The sequence below is a fragment of the Hypomesus transpacificus genome, chromosome 12, assembly GCF_021917145.1.
Source record: "Hypomesus transpacificus isolate Combined female chromosome 12, fHypTra1, whole genome shotgun sequence".
NCBI classification, from domain to species: domain Eukaryota; kingdom Metazoa; phylum Chordata; class Actinopteri; order Osmeriformes; family Osmeridae; genus Hypomesus; species Hypomesus transpacificus.
The window spans coordinates 6152290-6167387 of record NC_061071.1 but is presented as its reverse complement, the minus strand read 5'-3'; the positions used below and the strand labels follow the sequence as shown (position 1 = coordinate 6167387).

The 15098-nt window shown below is 48.2% G+C and overlaps 2 protein-coding genes across 2 annotated transcripts; one reads left to right on the top strand and one right to left on the bottom strand.

Annotated features, from left to right (window-relative positions):
• Nucleotides 1-202: 202 nt before the first annotated feature.
• On the top strand, nucleotides 203-6091 carry LOC124474913 (nuclear factor erythroid 2-related factor 2-like). The gene is made up of 5 exons (XM_047031376.1): nucleotides 203-444; nucleotides 2583-2852; nucleotides 2965-3060; nucleotides 3632-3829; nucleotides 4058-6091. The coding sequence occupies exons 1-5, from the start codon at nucleotides 409-411 to the stop codon at nucleotides 5810-5812; spliced, it is 2355 nt and encodes a 784-aa protein (XP_046887332.1). The 5' UTR covers nucleotides 203-408; the 3' UTR covers nucleotides 5813-6091.
• A 4768-nt stretch (nucleotides 6092-10859) lies between these two features.
• On the bottom strand, nucleotides 10860-15037 carry mtx2 (metaxin 2). Its single transcript, XM_047030630.1, has 10 exons — nucleotides 14870-15037; nucleotides 14421-14468; nucleotides 14092-14138; nucleotides 13660-13732; nucleotides 13493-13569; nucleotides 12714-12806; nucleotides 12468-12506; nucleotides 12180-12305; nucleotides 11879-11955; nucleotides 10860-11611 (listed from the first exon to the last, which is right to left on the bottom strand). Exons 1-10 carry the CDS (start codon nucleotides 14907-14909, stop codon nucleotides 11410-11412), a joined length of 822 nt encoding a protein of 273 aa, XP_046886586.1. The 5' UTR covers nucleotides 14910-15037; the 3' UTR covers nucleotides 10860-11409.
• Between the last annotated feature and the right edge of the window lie 61 nt (nucleotides 15038-15098).

The following is a 15098-nucleotide window of genomic DNA, read 5'->3' as shown; positions in this document are numbered from 1 at the left end:
ACATCTCTTCTGTGTTGTAAAATAAGTTACGTAACATAACAGCCTTGTAGTAACCGCAATAGACCACTGGATGGCAGGAATACATCCTGAAAACGAAGATAGCTAGACGATACAGAGGAGATTGGCAACGGGGGCGTTCCCCTCTCCGCCTTCAGAGCGCCCTTGACTGGCTGCCGCATGTGGGCAGGGCCCTTCACTCCGTAACAGGGGGGGTTCGATAAGGGTGGGGGTCTGTGGTGGCTTGGTTCACGTTTCTCTCCAGAACTCATACTTTCCTTCACTTCCGAAGTTGTGAGTCGGACTAGGAAGATTTTGTTCCGGTAATTTAGGTTAATTTAGTGGTTCCGAGACTCCTGACGCTTGTCGTTTAAGGGCCAGCTACGACTGGCTGACTGGACTGGTACAGAGATGCTGGACCTGTCAGAGGATCCTCGAGGTTTTCAGGTAGGTTTAACGATTGAGAGATCTAGATATGAGCCAGGGAATCACGCAACTAGCCTATATAAGTATAGGTATTATAGCTTTCTCGTTGTGATAAATAATTGTTTCTCACATGTCCTCCTGTCTGGAGGCTCCTGCACGTTGTAACAACACTAAAACGTATCTAGCTAGATATTATACCTACTCTAGACTAGCCAAAACAAAATAATCCCCTCATATTGAATACCATATTGTTATTTTGAACTAAATAGATGACAGTGTAGAGGGGAATGGCAAGGCCTATTTGCAGACTGTAGGCTACGCCGCTCCGATATAATTGAATTATATCCTGAAGGAACATAATTCTCTCATAGCAAATCCTGTTCAGGACCATGGATTCTGGTTTCGTGCTGTACGCTCGAGACTGGTCAAATCCTGCTTAGTCACGGTAGCCTCTCGAGGTCTGGTTAGAGAAAACCACTTGCAAGTCCCCTCCTCGCAGCTTTCAGAGCTTTCAAGATTCCAGTTGGAGCAGTGGGCCCAAAATCTACCGGTTAACAAAAGCGTTGCCTTCGAATTTAACGGTGTAGTCTTGAGCCTATGAAGTCCTTAGATATTTGTGTGTATGTTATTTATATAGGGATCAAATCCTTGAGACGTTCTTGGTCGTGTGTCTGGAGCCCCCTCGGCTCAGGGACGGCCCCCGTCCCGGTTTGAGTATTTAAACAACTTTGTAGGTTGGGAACAAAATATTGACATTAGATTACAAAATAAATAATAACAACGCTAATTTAATAGCACGTGTAATATTTGCAAATGTACTGCATATACAGGCTTAGACACAATGTTACCTTTGTTTTTTGGAACCCTGCCCAAATATGTGGGTGAGAGTGAAAGGGAGGCGTGGCGTGCTTATGTAGGAACGATGACTTTTTTCAGATTTGGTATAAAATGTCACATAATCCCCATAGATTGAAAGCTTTTACTCACCAGTAACATCTGAGACTAACCATAGTACCACAACCAATCTCTGTCATATTATACTGGTATACATCGTTTTTATGTATTTATTAAATAGTTTTATGTAGATTGACACTAATCGCCCTTCACCCTGACCCAAAGCCACCTGCCAGATAAACTTATCTAACCTTTCACTCTGAAATGTGTGTTTACATGATGGATGTGTAAAACTGATGGGGGCGTGTATGTGTGCGTGCTTGAGGTTTTCTGGGGCTGAGGTGAAAGCCAGAATGAGATAACACTTCGAACCAATCAGCTTGCAGCTGTCTGTCATCACACCCACGAAGCCAAGCTATTGTCACGCAACTCTCTCACACACCTCTGTTGGCTCAGCCACCTGTAGCCTTTGTTCTCCAATACCCACGCCCAGGTAAGCAGGCATTCCTGCTGAGTGGGATCAGAAGCAGAGAGCGAGGGACAGCGAGAGAGGGACAGTGAAAGAGAGAGGGAGGGATCGAGTGGGATTGTGGAAGCAATAGAGAGGGTGAATAGGCAGCTTATCTCCCTCCATAGTGTCTGTAAACAGAGAAGGTCACCAACATCCCTGGCCGCCCATGTCAGGTCACATGCAGCTCTGCCAGGCTCCGAATAATCACTGGAACCTGTTCAGCATGGCCATATACAGCATACCCGGCACTCCAACGGCAGACAGAGGAGGAGAGAGGTGGTTGCTTAGTGAGGCGTGGTGGGGACAGTGAGGTGAGGGTTCAGTAAGTTCATGGAGGAGGAGTCAAGGTTAGCTCTGCTCCTTTCACCCTGAGCGGCAGCTTCCACATTCCACACAAATCTCGCCGGTCACGGTGTCACACAAACACACACACACACATTCTCCCTCATTGGTCACGGGGGTCAATGAAAAAGACAAACACACACCCACTATCCTGCAGGTTTTGAGCTGAAAACACTGCAGCAGTCTACCAGAGTAGTGGAGATGGTTTGCGACAACACTTGAGGATGTAGTAGAACATGGCGGGATGCAGTACTGAGTACTTGCTCTCAGACTAAGAGGACAGTTTCTTGGTCTAATGGCAGATGCTGTGGTGGGAGCCTCTCAGGCTGATGTATCATTAGTGTTTGAACCCTTTCACCCCCCCACCCCCCCCTCCACTCCCCCCCCCCCCCCCCCCCCCCCCCCTCTACAGGAGATGGAGCTGGTGGACATCCTCTGGAGGCAGGACGTGGACCTGGGGGCGGGCCGAGAAGTGTTCGACCGGCGCCTGCGCCAGAAGGAGGCGTCGCTACGGCGCCAGAGGCAGCTGGAGGAGGAGGAGCTCCGGCAGCGGGAGGAGGAGAAGGAGGAGGGGCGTCGCCGGGGGCTGCATCTGGACGAAGAGACGGGGGAGCTGACGCCCCTCCCCCTCACGTTGCCGAGTGAGGACGATGCTGATGCAGACCATGGCTCCACGCACAAGGTCAGACCAATACAGACCGATGATGTCACTCACGTGCACGAAGCCTGGAGAACCCTGCCTGAGATGTTGTGTCTAATTCAGCAATGTGTGTGTGTGTGTGTGTGTGTGATAGGACCCCATGCTGTGTGAGATGGAAGAAGAGACTCTGTCGTTCGCTGAGTGCATGCAGCTGCTGGAAGACAGTTTTCCTCTGGATGAGAACATGCAGGTGAGACACACACACACACACTTGAATCATTCACGTTTTATATGGTTGTAATTACCAACATGCTGTCCACGCAACAGCCATCCTCCCATAGAGACAGAAATATTGTACAGTGTATGGATCGTTCATCTTATATGTTGTGATAGTGTAATAGTGTATCATTCATCTGATTAAGTCAAATAAACAAGTTTTGGGAGTCCGTTTTGTTTGGCACCATACATAAACTATGTACAGTCGGTTGATAAGATAATGGAGAGGTGTACGTGCAGGAAATGACTTTGTACCGACATCCTATCATGTTTCAGGCGCCTGGGATCTTGTACCTTAAGCGATAGCCAAGAATAGAAAATTACGTACCAACAGACAAACTGATGTTATCGTATCATACCGTTGGTTTGTTCAACATTGAATTAGCAATTTTCTTCTGTATGTTGGTCATACTTTCTATGTTTTTTTGTGCTGTCCTCAGGAAATTACTCTCAATGTATTTATTGAACTTTTTTTGTAATATACAAAAATATATTTCTCACCATCCTTCCCTACCTCCTTCTCCTCTCTTCTTCCCTCTTTTTAGGTCCCCTCCCCTGTGGTCAGCCCCCCAGCCCTGCCCATGCCCCAGCCCTCACCTGTTACCCAGAACCCAATGCTGTCAGCGCTGCTGACTCCGCAAAGTGCGTCCCCAAAACCGTCTAAACATTCCCTCTCCTCTGTCCCTCCACCTGCCCCGTCCTGCCTCCCTCCACCTGCCTCGTCCTGCCTCCCTCCACCTGCCTCGTCCTGCCTCCCTCCACCTGCCTCGTCCTGCCTCCCTCCACCTGCCCCGTCCTGCCTCCCTCCACCTGCCTCGTCCTGCCTCCCTCCACCTGCCTCGTCCTGCCTCCCTCCACCTGCCCCGTCCTGCCTCCCTCCACCTGCCTCGTCCTGCCTCCCTCCACCTGCCTCGTCCTGCCTCCCTCCACCTGCCTCGTCCTGCCTCCCTCCACCTGCCCCATCCTGCCTCCCTCCACCTGCCCCGTCCTGCCTCATTCCACCTGCCCTGCCCTGCCTCCCTACACCTGCCCCGCCCTGCCTCTCTACACCTGCTCCGTCACCTCTCCCAGTCTCTCCTGCTCCCCAATCCCAACATTCACCCCTCCTAAAACCCCTCCAGGTCCGATCGCCCCCCTCAGCTGCCCAGTCCCCCTCAGGCAGTGTGGAGGCAGAGCAGGTCTGGCTGGAGCTGCTATCTCTCCCAGAGCTCCACAACCTCAGTATGCAGGTATCAGAGATCCTGGAGCAAAGCAGTCTGGTAGGAGAGAAGCAGAACTACAGCAGCCTGCCCGTAGTGGTGGAGGAGGAACACTACAGCCAGTACTGCCACCTAAACTACCCTCCCACAGCTACACCGCTCCTTCCTAGTCCCCTGCCATCCCACAACATCCCCTACCCCTCTCACTCTCCAATGGAGGACCTGTCTCACCCTCTGCTTGACGACCTGTGTCACACTCCCCTGGAGGACTTGTCACCCCGGCCCCTAAAGAACATGGCCCACCCTCCCTTGAAAGACCTGGCTCACCCTCTGCTGGGGGACCTATCTGATCCCGCCCTGGAAGACCTGTGTCCCTTTCCCCTGGAGGACCTGTGTCCCCCTAACCTGGAAGACATGTGTCCCCCTAACCTGGAGGACCTATCACCCCCTAACCTGGAGGACCTATCACCCCCTAACCTGGAGGACCTATCACCCCCTAACCTGGAGGACCTATCACCCCCTAACCTGGAGGACCTATCACCCCCTAACCTGGAGGACCTATCACCCCCTAACCTGGAGGACCTATCACCCCCTAACCTGGAGGAGCTATCACCCCCTAACCTGGAGGACCTATCACCCCCTAACCTGGAGGACCTATCACCCCCTAACCTGGAGGAGCTATCACCCCCTAACCTGGAGGACCTGTGTCCCCCTAACTGGGAGGACCTTGATTTGACTGAAGAATTCCTCGGCCATCCACATGGTGAGTCTCCAGACTCTGCAGTGTGGATAGACACAAGCTCATCTGGGGCATCCAATCAGGAAGACGGCTCCTGGGGCTTCAGTGAATCAGAAACAGAGGAGATGGTGACAAATCCCAGCCACAGCCAATCACAACAAGGGGAAAATACATCCCACAGCATGCTCCACCAATCATCTTTTGGCTCTTCCCTCTCGTCATCAGGCCCGTCCTCTCCTGACACCAATCCCCTCACAGACGTCAGTGGCCATGCTGAGCGTCTCACCAAGTCCAGAAAGTCCTCCAGATCCAGGGGGCGGGGCCGTTTGTCCCGTGATGAGCAGCGAGCCAGGGCCTTGTCCATCCCCTTTGCTGTAGACAGTATTATTAACCTTCCTGTTGATGACTACAATGAACTGATGACACGTCACCAGCTTAACGAATCACAGCTGGTTCTGATCCGGGACATCAGGAGGCGGGGAAAGAACAAGGTGGCAGCCCAGAACTGCCGCAAACGCAAGATGGCGTCCATCAGCGGTTTAGAGGAGGAGATGGAGGAGCTCCAGAGTGAAAGGGGCCGTCTGCTGGGGGAGCGTGCCCAGAGAGAGAGCTCCCTGAAGGAGCTTAGGGTGCAGCTGGGCAGCCTCTATCTGGAGGTTTTTAGCAAACTGAGGGATGAGGAAGGGCTGCCATATTCCCCAAGTCTTTACTCCCTCCAGCAGGCCTCTGACGGATCCATGTTCCTGGTGCCACGTGCTAAAAAGCCCCTCCAGGGTAACGCAAATTAGGGTCCTCATTGTTGCACTTTTCTTGTGATGTTGGTTGTCACAGTCTTTGGCCACAATTCAGATCCATTTGCTGGATCAGGTTAATTATATAAAAAGTGTTTGCTTCATATACTGGGGGTATTTCCCATCTTTTAATCCTTCTTTATTTTGTATTTTTATATTATCAATAATATTGTATGGTTTTATATCTGATTTACCTTTGAATGACTTTCATTGCCTTGTATGCATTGGTATTTCTCAATTTCTTTTGTATTGAAATAAACCGTCTTTCAGGAGTCAGCCAGTGTTCTTTTTTCAGCCACCCTGAGATTTCTCTTATGGTGGAAAACTAGAGTATACTGTACTGGTAGTACCATATAGTCTCAGTGGTAGTCTGTACCATACATTATAGATAATGTACATTAGGAATATAATGTATGGACAGATGTAATGTGGAACATTAACATGTATTCACTTAGCTTGTGTTCTTATCTAAAAGGGACATACAACTATAGCCTCTGTTGATAGATCCCGTTTATGGCAGATCCAACAGTCTGACTTCACGCTACAGGTAGGGATATTTATCCAAGACAGACACCACCTTTAATCATAAACTCTGCTACTGCTTCAGTCGGACAATCCTTGCCCAGGACAGAAGTTAACCATTCACAGAGGGTCAGTGAGCTGGCTGCATGGACCCATCTGCAGAACATAGGCTCATGTTAACTGCTTGTTATAAGTGAGATTTATACATGTTGACCTTGCACATAGGATAAGAAAATTGGATGTGACTGCGGTTCGTTTGTTTTCGTGTTGAGTACACTGGAGTCACCTGTCGGTGGGTTTGAGTATCACGTCTCATAAAATTTTCCGAAAATGGGATGAGATTCGAAAAGACTAAATATTTTAGATATAGGAGTAAAAATTATATAGGAAGTCAGCTCATCAGCATAAACGCATCTGCAATTAGAGTCGCAACAGTGTCATGTGGAAATTGACTACAGTAACTCATTCTACCAACATAGACATAAATCTTTTTGTCTTTATGTCCCAAATACATCTAGGTATAGGCCTAAGCCAAAATACCAGGATGTCCTCCTACATCCAGGATCATTTTGTAGTATGCGAGCATTCTTTTTTGACCATTATGACCCAGGTCTGGACGGGGACTGAAAAACGGCTTGGGACTTTGAAACGCCAACCGGCCAACGACCGTGTATTATTATGATTATATATATGTTTTTTTTTGTTGCATTATGCCGCGGCCGTTTGACCGGCCGTTCTGGAAATCTCCCGACTCTACCGACGGCCAGTCCGACCTGGGACCCACCAACACCTTTTGCAGTGAAAGAGGCGTTAACCGCCTTAGCTACAATTGCGAACCGGTGCAAACCTGTCTGGGCCAGTTCATGGCACGGTTAAATTACGAAATAGTAAGTCCCTATTGTTTACCTTCATGCAACATTAGATCTATTTAGCCTACTGAAAGTTAATTGTGCTTCCCCAACGCAGCCCTAATATTATCATCCTCTCAGGAGACGATGGCAATGGGGCAACAGGAAGAGCACCAAAGAAGCAGGGTTGGGTTGGGTTGGGAAGCAGGCGTGGCGGCTACTCGCGTCCTTCACAAAACCTGGATGGATGCGGTGTTTCCTTTTGGTCATACCTGACCAGTAGATGGCACCCAGGCACCTTTGTAGACCAAAAGAGAGACGGAGCGACAGAGAACGAAAGATATGACAAAAAGAGAAAGGGGGAAGAGAGATCTGAAACTATGCACAGCTGTCCCTCATTAGTTCTGATTACAAACAGCAGATTTCGGAGCAGCAATTGTGGTTTTGATCAGGTGATATAATTTAACAGTTGGGACGTCAGGGTGACGGAAGGCACAAACTAATGCTGGGGACACACTATACGATTTCCTTTTATCGTGTAAGATTTTCAAACTGTGAGAGACCACAAACATGAGGACAAAAAATCCAAGTTTTAATCATTTTGCTACTACCGTGTGTGGTCACTCTTAACACACCTCACACCAAGGGAACATCTGATGAAATCTGCGGAATCATCAAGATAATCGGGACATATGTTACCTAGGATTGTCGGAAGCGCCGAAATCGGCCCGATTATCCAGTGGTGCGTCCCCAGCATAACCAGAACACAGGGAGGGCACGTGTGTGTGTGTGTGTGTGTGTGTGTGTGTGTGTGTGTGTGTGTGTGTGTGTGTGTGTGTGTGTGTGTGTGTGAACGAGTTTGCTTTAGCCTGGTAAAGTGGAAACATTTGTGGGTTAGACACACACACACACATTCACACACACATTGATCTTTTGGCTCCAGTCTAGTGACTAAATTGGTTCCTGAGGGCTCTTTTCAAATCCTGTTGATGCTGTTCTCTATTTCTATCCACTAAATCATAGAGCACTCCTCTCTCTCTCCCTCTCCAAATATCTGTCTATTACTACAGACATGATACAATATCAGTGTATATTTAACTATTGTAAATGTGTTTGTGTGCATGTGATTATAATTGCTCCACTCTTCATCGCATTGGTTGGCTGTGGTGACATCGCAGTGTAGGGAGATTAATGGGCTAATAAAATTAGCCTTGCTCCCACGTCTCATTTTTATGGCTACGAATATTAATTAGGTTGTTTCCTCCCCCTCCTCAGCCTCCCTCCCTCCCTCCCTCCCTCCCTCCCTCCCTCCCTCCCTCCCTCCCTCCCTCCCTCCCTCTGCATCTCCCTACTTTCTTCATCCATTTTCTCTGCCTCAGCCTCTGTTTCTCTCTCTCCCTATGACAAGGCCTGCTCTTGGATCAGCTAAACTCAGAGGACCTGCAGACCTGGGACAGGGTTGTCATGATTGGGCCTGACTCTGGACCAGCAAAGCTTGTGACTAAGAGCTGACATGAGAGTCATCGTAACTCTGGGATGGGGGATGGGTCGATGTGAGCCTTATCTAGGAGAGAAGAGGACGATTAAACTACCCCATGTTCTACCAGTAGGTGGAGACAGAGGTCCAGAGATGCTGGTGATAGTTGATTGGGCAATAGATTGGGCAATAGCAGTGAGTGTTGATGCATAAGTGTTGTATTTGTGTGTTTATTTGTATGTGTGTTATTGTGTGTGTGTGACAGAGGTAAGGAGAGCGAGAAAAAGAAAACCATCAATGGAGAAAGGGAGAGAAATAAGCAGACAGAGAGAGAAAGAGAAAAAAAGAGGGAGAGAGAGAGAGAGAGAGAATGGTTGGGCACGTCTTGCTAATAAATCTAAGATTGAACAGGGGCACTATGTGATTCGCCAGAGTCTGGATGACGCCACACCGGCCACTCCTCCTCAAAACCGAAACAACGTGAACTGGGGCTGGGGATAGTGTTTAGGGAGAGAGGGAGGGAGGGAGGGAGGGAGGGAGGGAGGGAGGGAGGGAGGGAGGGAGGGAGGGAGAGAAAGAGAAAGAGAAAGAGAAAGAGAGAGAGAGAAATTCGTTTTTATTGAAAGAGAAGAGGAAATATTAGAGAGAGAAAAAGGACGAAAGAGTCAGCAGTTATGAGGGTGAGAGAGAATAAAGAGGGAGACATAAATTGACAGACAGACAGACGCAGATGATAGATAGATATGTGTGTTTGTTTTTTGACCTGCTCCTGAACCCAAATATGAGTGATGTCTTCTCCGGGTCTCCCCTTCTCTACCACATAGGAAGATGGATGAACTCAATGTAAACACACACATACACACATACACACACAGGTCTGCCTGAATTAGATGGGTTTGACCTGAGGTTTTATCAATCAATCATTGAATTTGTGGAAGAGGGCTGTACTCAAATGCAACCTGCAACAAAATAGGGTGTGTTGTGTGTACATATGTGTTTATATATTTGTAGGAGGGGGTTGATATATATCATTGTGAATGCGTGTGTGTGTGTGTGTGTACGTCTGACTGGAGTAGCTGACCGTGATGTGACCCTGCAGAGATGCAAGGGGTTACCACAAAGGTCAAGGGTCATCAAGCCCCTGGAGCCCTGCCTCACACACTCTGCTACATACAGAGTACGACCAAGCTTTGTGTAACTGAACCTTTTCAGGTTTACCATCGTATTTACAGCCGAGTTGGTCACAAAGTCCCAGACAGTCCAAGGACTCAGACAAGCAAGCAACCATGAAGGTAGGCAGACGGATAGACGACAGATGGACAGTGTGCAGGGTTAAGTGTGGTACATGCTCCCACCACTAGGGGGGGTGTTCCCAGCAACGACAGCAGTCACAGACTGCTGTGTGTGCACGTAGTGCATGTGTTTGTGTGAGAACTGTTTGTGTGTGTTTGTGAAAAGTGTGTGTATAAATGCGTGTGTATATATGAGTAAGTGTGTGAGTGTGTGTGTGCTTGTGTGTATGCAGAGAAGGGAAAAACAGACTTAACTGTCTCTGATACAACTCTTATCGCACTGGTCAATCTGTCAACATAGAGTAGTTACATCCCCTACAAAGGTGTGTATGTGAGTGTGTGATCAGTTTGTCTGGATGAAGAACACCGACATTCCAGAAAAGAGCAGAGGGTCATTTCAGTCAACCCATCTGTCATGTGACCTGTCACCGTCTGGGTTTCAGGGTTCAAAGCTGCCATTGCCAGGGGCATCCGCTGCAACCCCAGACGAAAGGCCACACCCAGGACGAGACTTTAGCCTGCACCTTGATCTTGTCTCACACGCGCACGTCTACACACACATGCAAATCTCCTGGGACATCGTAATGATCAGTTTCCTGTCCACTTCCTGGAACCCTTCCCAGAGTTCCCGAAGACATGGTGCGTTGTTTGTGTATTGGGGTGTGTTTTAGTATCCATGTGCCCACAGAGGCTAGCTGCTTATATCTCTAATCTCTAGAATGCCAATGCTCGTCACCTTAGCATACACCTCCCTCACCCCCCCCCTCTCACCTCCTCACTCACCCACTCCCTCTCACTTCCTCACTCCCTCCCTCCCTCTCACCTCCTCAAACCTATGTTCTCCTCTTATTCCTTATCCCTTCCTACTCCCCCTGCAGCAGCAATAACAACTCAGAACAGGCACCTTTGTGGTCTGACAGATGGGGTTTTATTTGAGTAGGCACTTTCCATTCAACAAATCAGAGGACAACAAACAACAACAAAATCAGACATTAGAAAAAGGAGGAAAACAATTTGGTGACATATTGATATATGAGTAATTGCTTGGTGTTGTTTGAAACATCAGATACACAGGAATACACAGGGTGTGATACACAGGGTGTAATCCTGTTATGGCATTAACAGACATAGACACAACTGGAAGGGAAGGGGGAGAGAGGAGGGAGGAGAGATGAGAAGAGAGAGAGGGAGGAGACGGAGGGGGGGAGAGTAAGGAGAGGGGGAGGGAAAGCTAGGTAGGGTTAGGGTTCAGGACGAGAGGAATAAGGGACTAACCCTAACCAGATGACGGGGTTGTGTGTGTGGCGCATGCATGTGTGGGAACTGTTTCCCTTCTTATGTGCCTGTGTGTCTTTATGTTTGTGTGTGTGCGTGTCCATATGTTTTGTGTGTTTGTGTGTGTGTGTGTGCATTTGTGTGTATGCAGATGTGTGTGTGTGTGTGTGCGGGCAGCTCTCAGATGAGCGAGGGGCCCTTGCTCAAGCCTCTGGAGGTGGTTCCAGCCTGGCTGTTCTCAAAGTAGGCCTGCTCCACGCGGCGCACAAACCCCAGCAGGTTGCTGTAGGCCTTGACCTTCTCCCCCAACTGGTCGCTGGTCAGACGCGTGGTCAGGATGGTGAAGAGGTGGCCGAACACCAGGGCATCCAGCTCTGTGGGCCTGGGACATGTGTTTGGGGGGAGGGGTGGAGTGGGGGAGGAAATGGGGGGGGGGGGGGGTGCATTACTCTTATTACATCCAAGTCATTTGGTAGACACTGTCAGTCTGATATACTGTTACTGTAAAACGGAACAATAGTCTAAAACACTTATTGTAATACAAAGCACCAGTCTAATATAAAACTACTGCAAAAGAGCGTACGACTCTTAACATTGTACGGTGGACTAATCTAATGTACTACTGTCATTTAACTCAGGATAAACATACTGCTTGTTGAAGAAGTAGGGCTGAGTTCCTAGACGCTGAGAGAGAGCCTGACAGCACTGGCTCACATCTTCATACACCTGAGGAAGAGGAGGGAGAGCAGAGAGAAGAGGAGTTATTCAAATTAACAATCAATGTCATTCTGGGGTTAGAGACAAATATAGTTAATTATGCACAAGTATGACAACAACATAATCAAATGGTTCGGTTCTGGTTTCAAAGTGGGTCTGTGAGCCCGGACTTATATTCTATGTGTTTCTGTCCTATTGTACTGTGTTCTACTGGGGTCTGTCTGAACTCTGACCTGTTCCAGACTCTTGCCCGCCCAGCCAATGGCGTTCATCTTCCTTCGGACCTCCCACTGTTTCTGATAGGCTAGGATGTGATTGAGAGGCCAGGAGAATGGACTGCTGTACCTGGGCCGCGAAATCTGAGCGAGCGAGCATACACACGCAAACACAAACACACAGAGTAAACGGAAAAGTAAATGTTTGTTTGTTTTGTTCTTCCTGCACAGATAGTCTTGTCCTCTTCCTCCTCTCCCCAGATGCCCAAACTGCTGCCTGGTGAAGATGACGGTTTAGGCTCTCACCTCGGCCGCTGTGGTCTCATCACACCACTGGATATACAACTGGACACAGAGAGAGGAAATGAGACGGAGGAAAAAGACTCATTTAATGAAGCGGAAGGAAGAGAGGTACCCCCAAAAAAATGATAAGAGTGTGAGAGCTAGAGGTAGAGAGAGCGAGAGGTAGGGAGAAGGAAGTAGACGGAGAGAGGTAGAGAAAGAGAAGGAGGTTGAACTTAATCCATTGGATGTGTGTCTGTGGTTGTGTACCTCTGCAGTGAACAACATGTTGTTGACCAGTTCCATGTAGGCCTTCATCTCAGCTCTCTGCACATCATCTAGACCATCGCTGAGGGTGTGGCCCTGGTGTGGAGGAAAATATATTCAGACAGGTGCACAGGACACAGTGTGTGTGTGAGGCATGTTTATTTACAGATATACCTGTCTATGTCCGTATAGTTGTGGATTATATTTGGTCTCCCAGGTGTCCGTCTGTGATTCGCTAATCATCTAATCGTCTCCATTCCTCGTCACTAGCGCTTACAGCTCCAAACCAATCAGCTGTCCGTCTGTCTCCCATTTAAATCCCAACTGTCTTCCATGCGAGAGTCGACTTTGTAACTGTTTATTTTGAAGTCCTTTAGATTGTAAATTATACCCGGTATAGTGTGATTTTTCTTTGGTTTGGTTCTTTGCACAGGGGCAAGAGGACAGTTAAGATGCCCATGTGCATACATTCTATAATGTAGTTTATACTTTTTAAGCACAATAGGCAAAGAACTCGTATCATGCACTTTTGTTAGAGAGGCATTATTTAGGCCAGGCAAGTGGGTGTCTTTAGCAGTTTTAGTGTATTATTTTTTGTGGCACAGTGGCGTTTTTATAAAAATAAATAATATTACTAAGCATTTCCAGGTCATTGTGTTGTCATGCTACTATCTAATCACCCCTGGCACACTTTCCTATTGGCCCTTTTCTCCCTCACCTAGACCAAAGCACAAATCAATGTTGAAACAGTGTGTGTGTGTCTCTGTGTGTGCTCATGTTACCTTAGCCTTGGTGAACTGTACTATAGGCCCCAGCTCTGACACCACCTGGTTTCCAACCTGAACAAAGGGGACTTTACCTGGGGATACACACAATCAACTTTCAGTGTACACACAGTCACACACACATATACAAACAAATACACACACAGTAGCCATGGAAGACTGACCGGAGGGTGACATGTACTCTGCGTTGGGACGGCAGATCACCTGGACAGGAAGGCCACACATCCTCAGGTAGGCCTAGGACACACATTGACAACGCTTCATCATCTACCCTCCCATGTCATCCACTAACCCCACAGCACAGTGACGTCCTATCTATCCTTCCGTCATATTCACTAGGCTAGGATTCAGATACGTCAGAGGGTCCACTGATACCTGGACACCAGGTACTACAGTAAGAACAATGTCTCACAGTCCTGGGTTTTTGGGAAGGCAGGGGAATTCTTGCCCAAGTCACACTGTCCTATGTGGCTTCATAACGTGGTCAAATGGCTCTGCTGCCTAGTAACGCGTCAAGCTGTACTGGGTTGCCTGGGAACATGTCCTGCTGTCGTGTGTTGACTAGTAACGTGTGTAATGTGTTGACGTAGACTTACCTGCACTGCTAGAGAGGAAGCACAATCTGACAGCAAGATCTGATCCTCTGGAGAACAACATTAGAGAGGGAGAGAAAGAGAGAAGGAGGAAGGAGATATGTAGGCATGGTGGTAGCGATGGGCGGAAGGGATCAATGAATGGATATAAAGACAGAGGGGAACATTATTTCCAAATACAGAAACTTTGTGTACGGTCTGGTAAGCATCCCTAACAGTGATATTTCCAGCTTACAGTACAATACCTGGTGTAAACACACCTGCTTCAGACCACCAATAACAACCAGCCAATCAGAGATCAATTTTAAACTAAACTGTCTGTGGAAACTCACCTCTCAGAGGCTGATACAGGGTGGCGTTTTCCGGCCAAGGCTCAGCGGCTGCAGGAAACGGACAGGTCAAACACACAGAAGTGTTGAGAACCTACGTAGCACACCATATCCCCGTGGATGACGACTAGACTACCAGGCATAAGCAGCTAGCCTTCTTCTTTAGTTAACACACAGTAGAGGAGCGAGTGCTAGCTACGACGAATGCGGTTACGTTGGCAAGGGCACAGGCCGAGCACAACTGAACTACAACCATAGATGACTTTGATGCAGTACATAACCTTTGATTGGAACATATACGTTGTTGATGTGTGTGCTAATTTGTGACGCTGGCACACCCCCATAGCTATATTTCTGCTGGCTACAGTGGCTAATGTTGCTGCTGGATACTAGCTAGCTTGCAATTTGGTAGCATAAAGACGTGTAACAACAATTAAATGAAGACACATTACCTGCTATCTGGGAGACAAAGGCCTCTGTTGCAAGTGACATAGTGAAATCTGTCAATACTCAAACTAAGCCGCAGTTGTGTGTAGAATATTTCTCAGCATACAACAAGGTTAAGGGCACGCCGCAGCATCAGCATTGCTCTGACGTCAAACGCACCGGTGCGTCTCTGCAGCTGTCCGCTGATTCAAATCGAAAGGAACATTGTTAGTTCCGTAGTGAAGGTCTCAATCC

Coding starts and splice junctions, on each gene's coding strand:
- mtx2 (XM_047030630.1), bottom strand. CDS start 14,909: ATGTCACTTGCAACAGAGGCCTTTGTCTCCCAGATAGCAG. Junction 13,733..14,091: donor CTTCCTCTCTAGCAGTGCAG/GTAAGTCTACGT, acceptor TGTGTGTCCTAG/GCCTACCTGAGGATGTGTGG. Junction 13,570..13,659: donor AGAGTACATGTCACCCTCCG/GTCAGTCTTCCA, acceptor GTGTATCCCCAG/GTAAAGTCCCCTTTGTTCAG.
- LOC124474913 (XM_047031376.1), top strand. CDS start 409: ATGCTGGACCTGTCAGAGGATCCTCGAGGTTTTCAG. Junction 3,061..3,631: donor CTCTGGATGAGAACATGCAG/GTGAGACACACA, acceptor CCCTCTTTTTAG/GTCCCCTCCCCTGTGGTCAG. Junction 3,830..4,057: donor CCTGCCTCCCTCCACCTGCC/TCGTCCTGCCTC, acceptor CCATCCTGCCTC/CCTCCACCTGCCCCGTCCTG.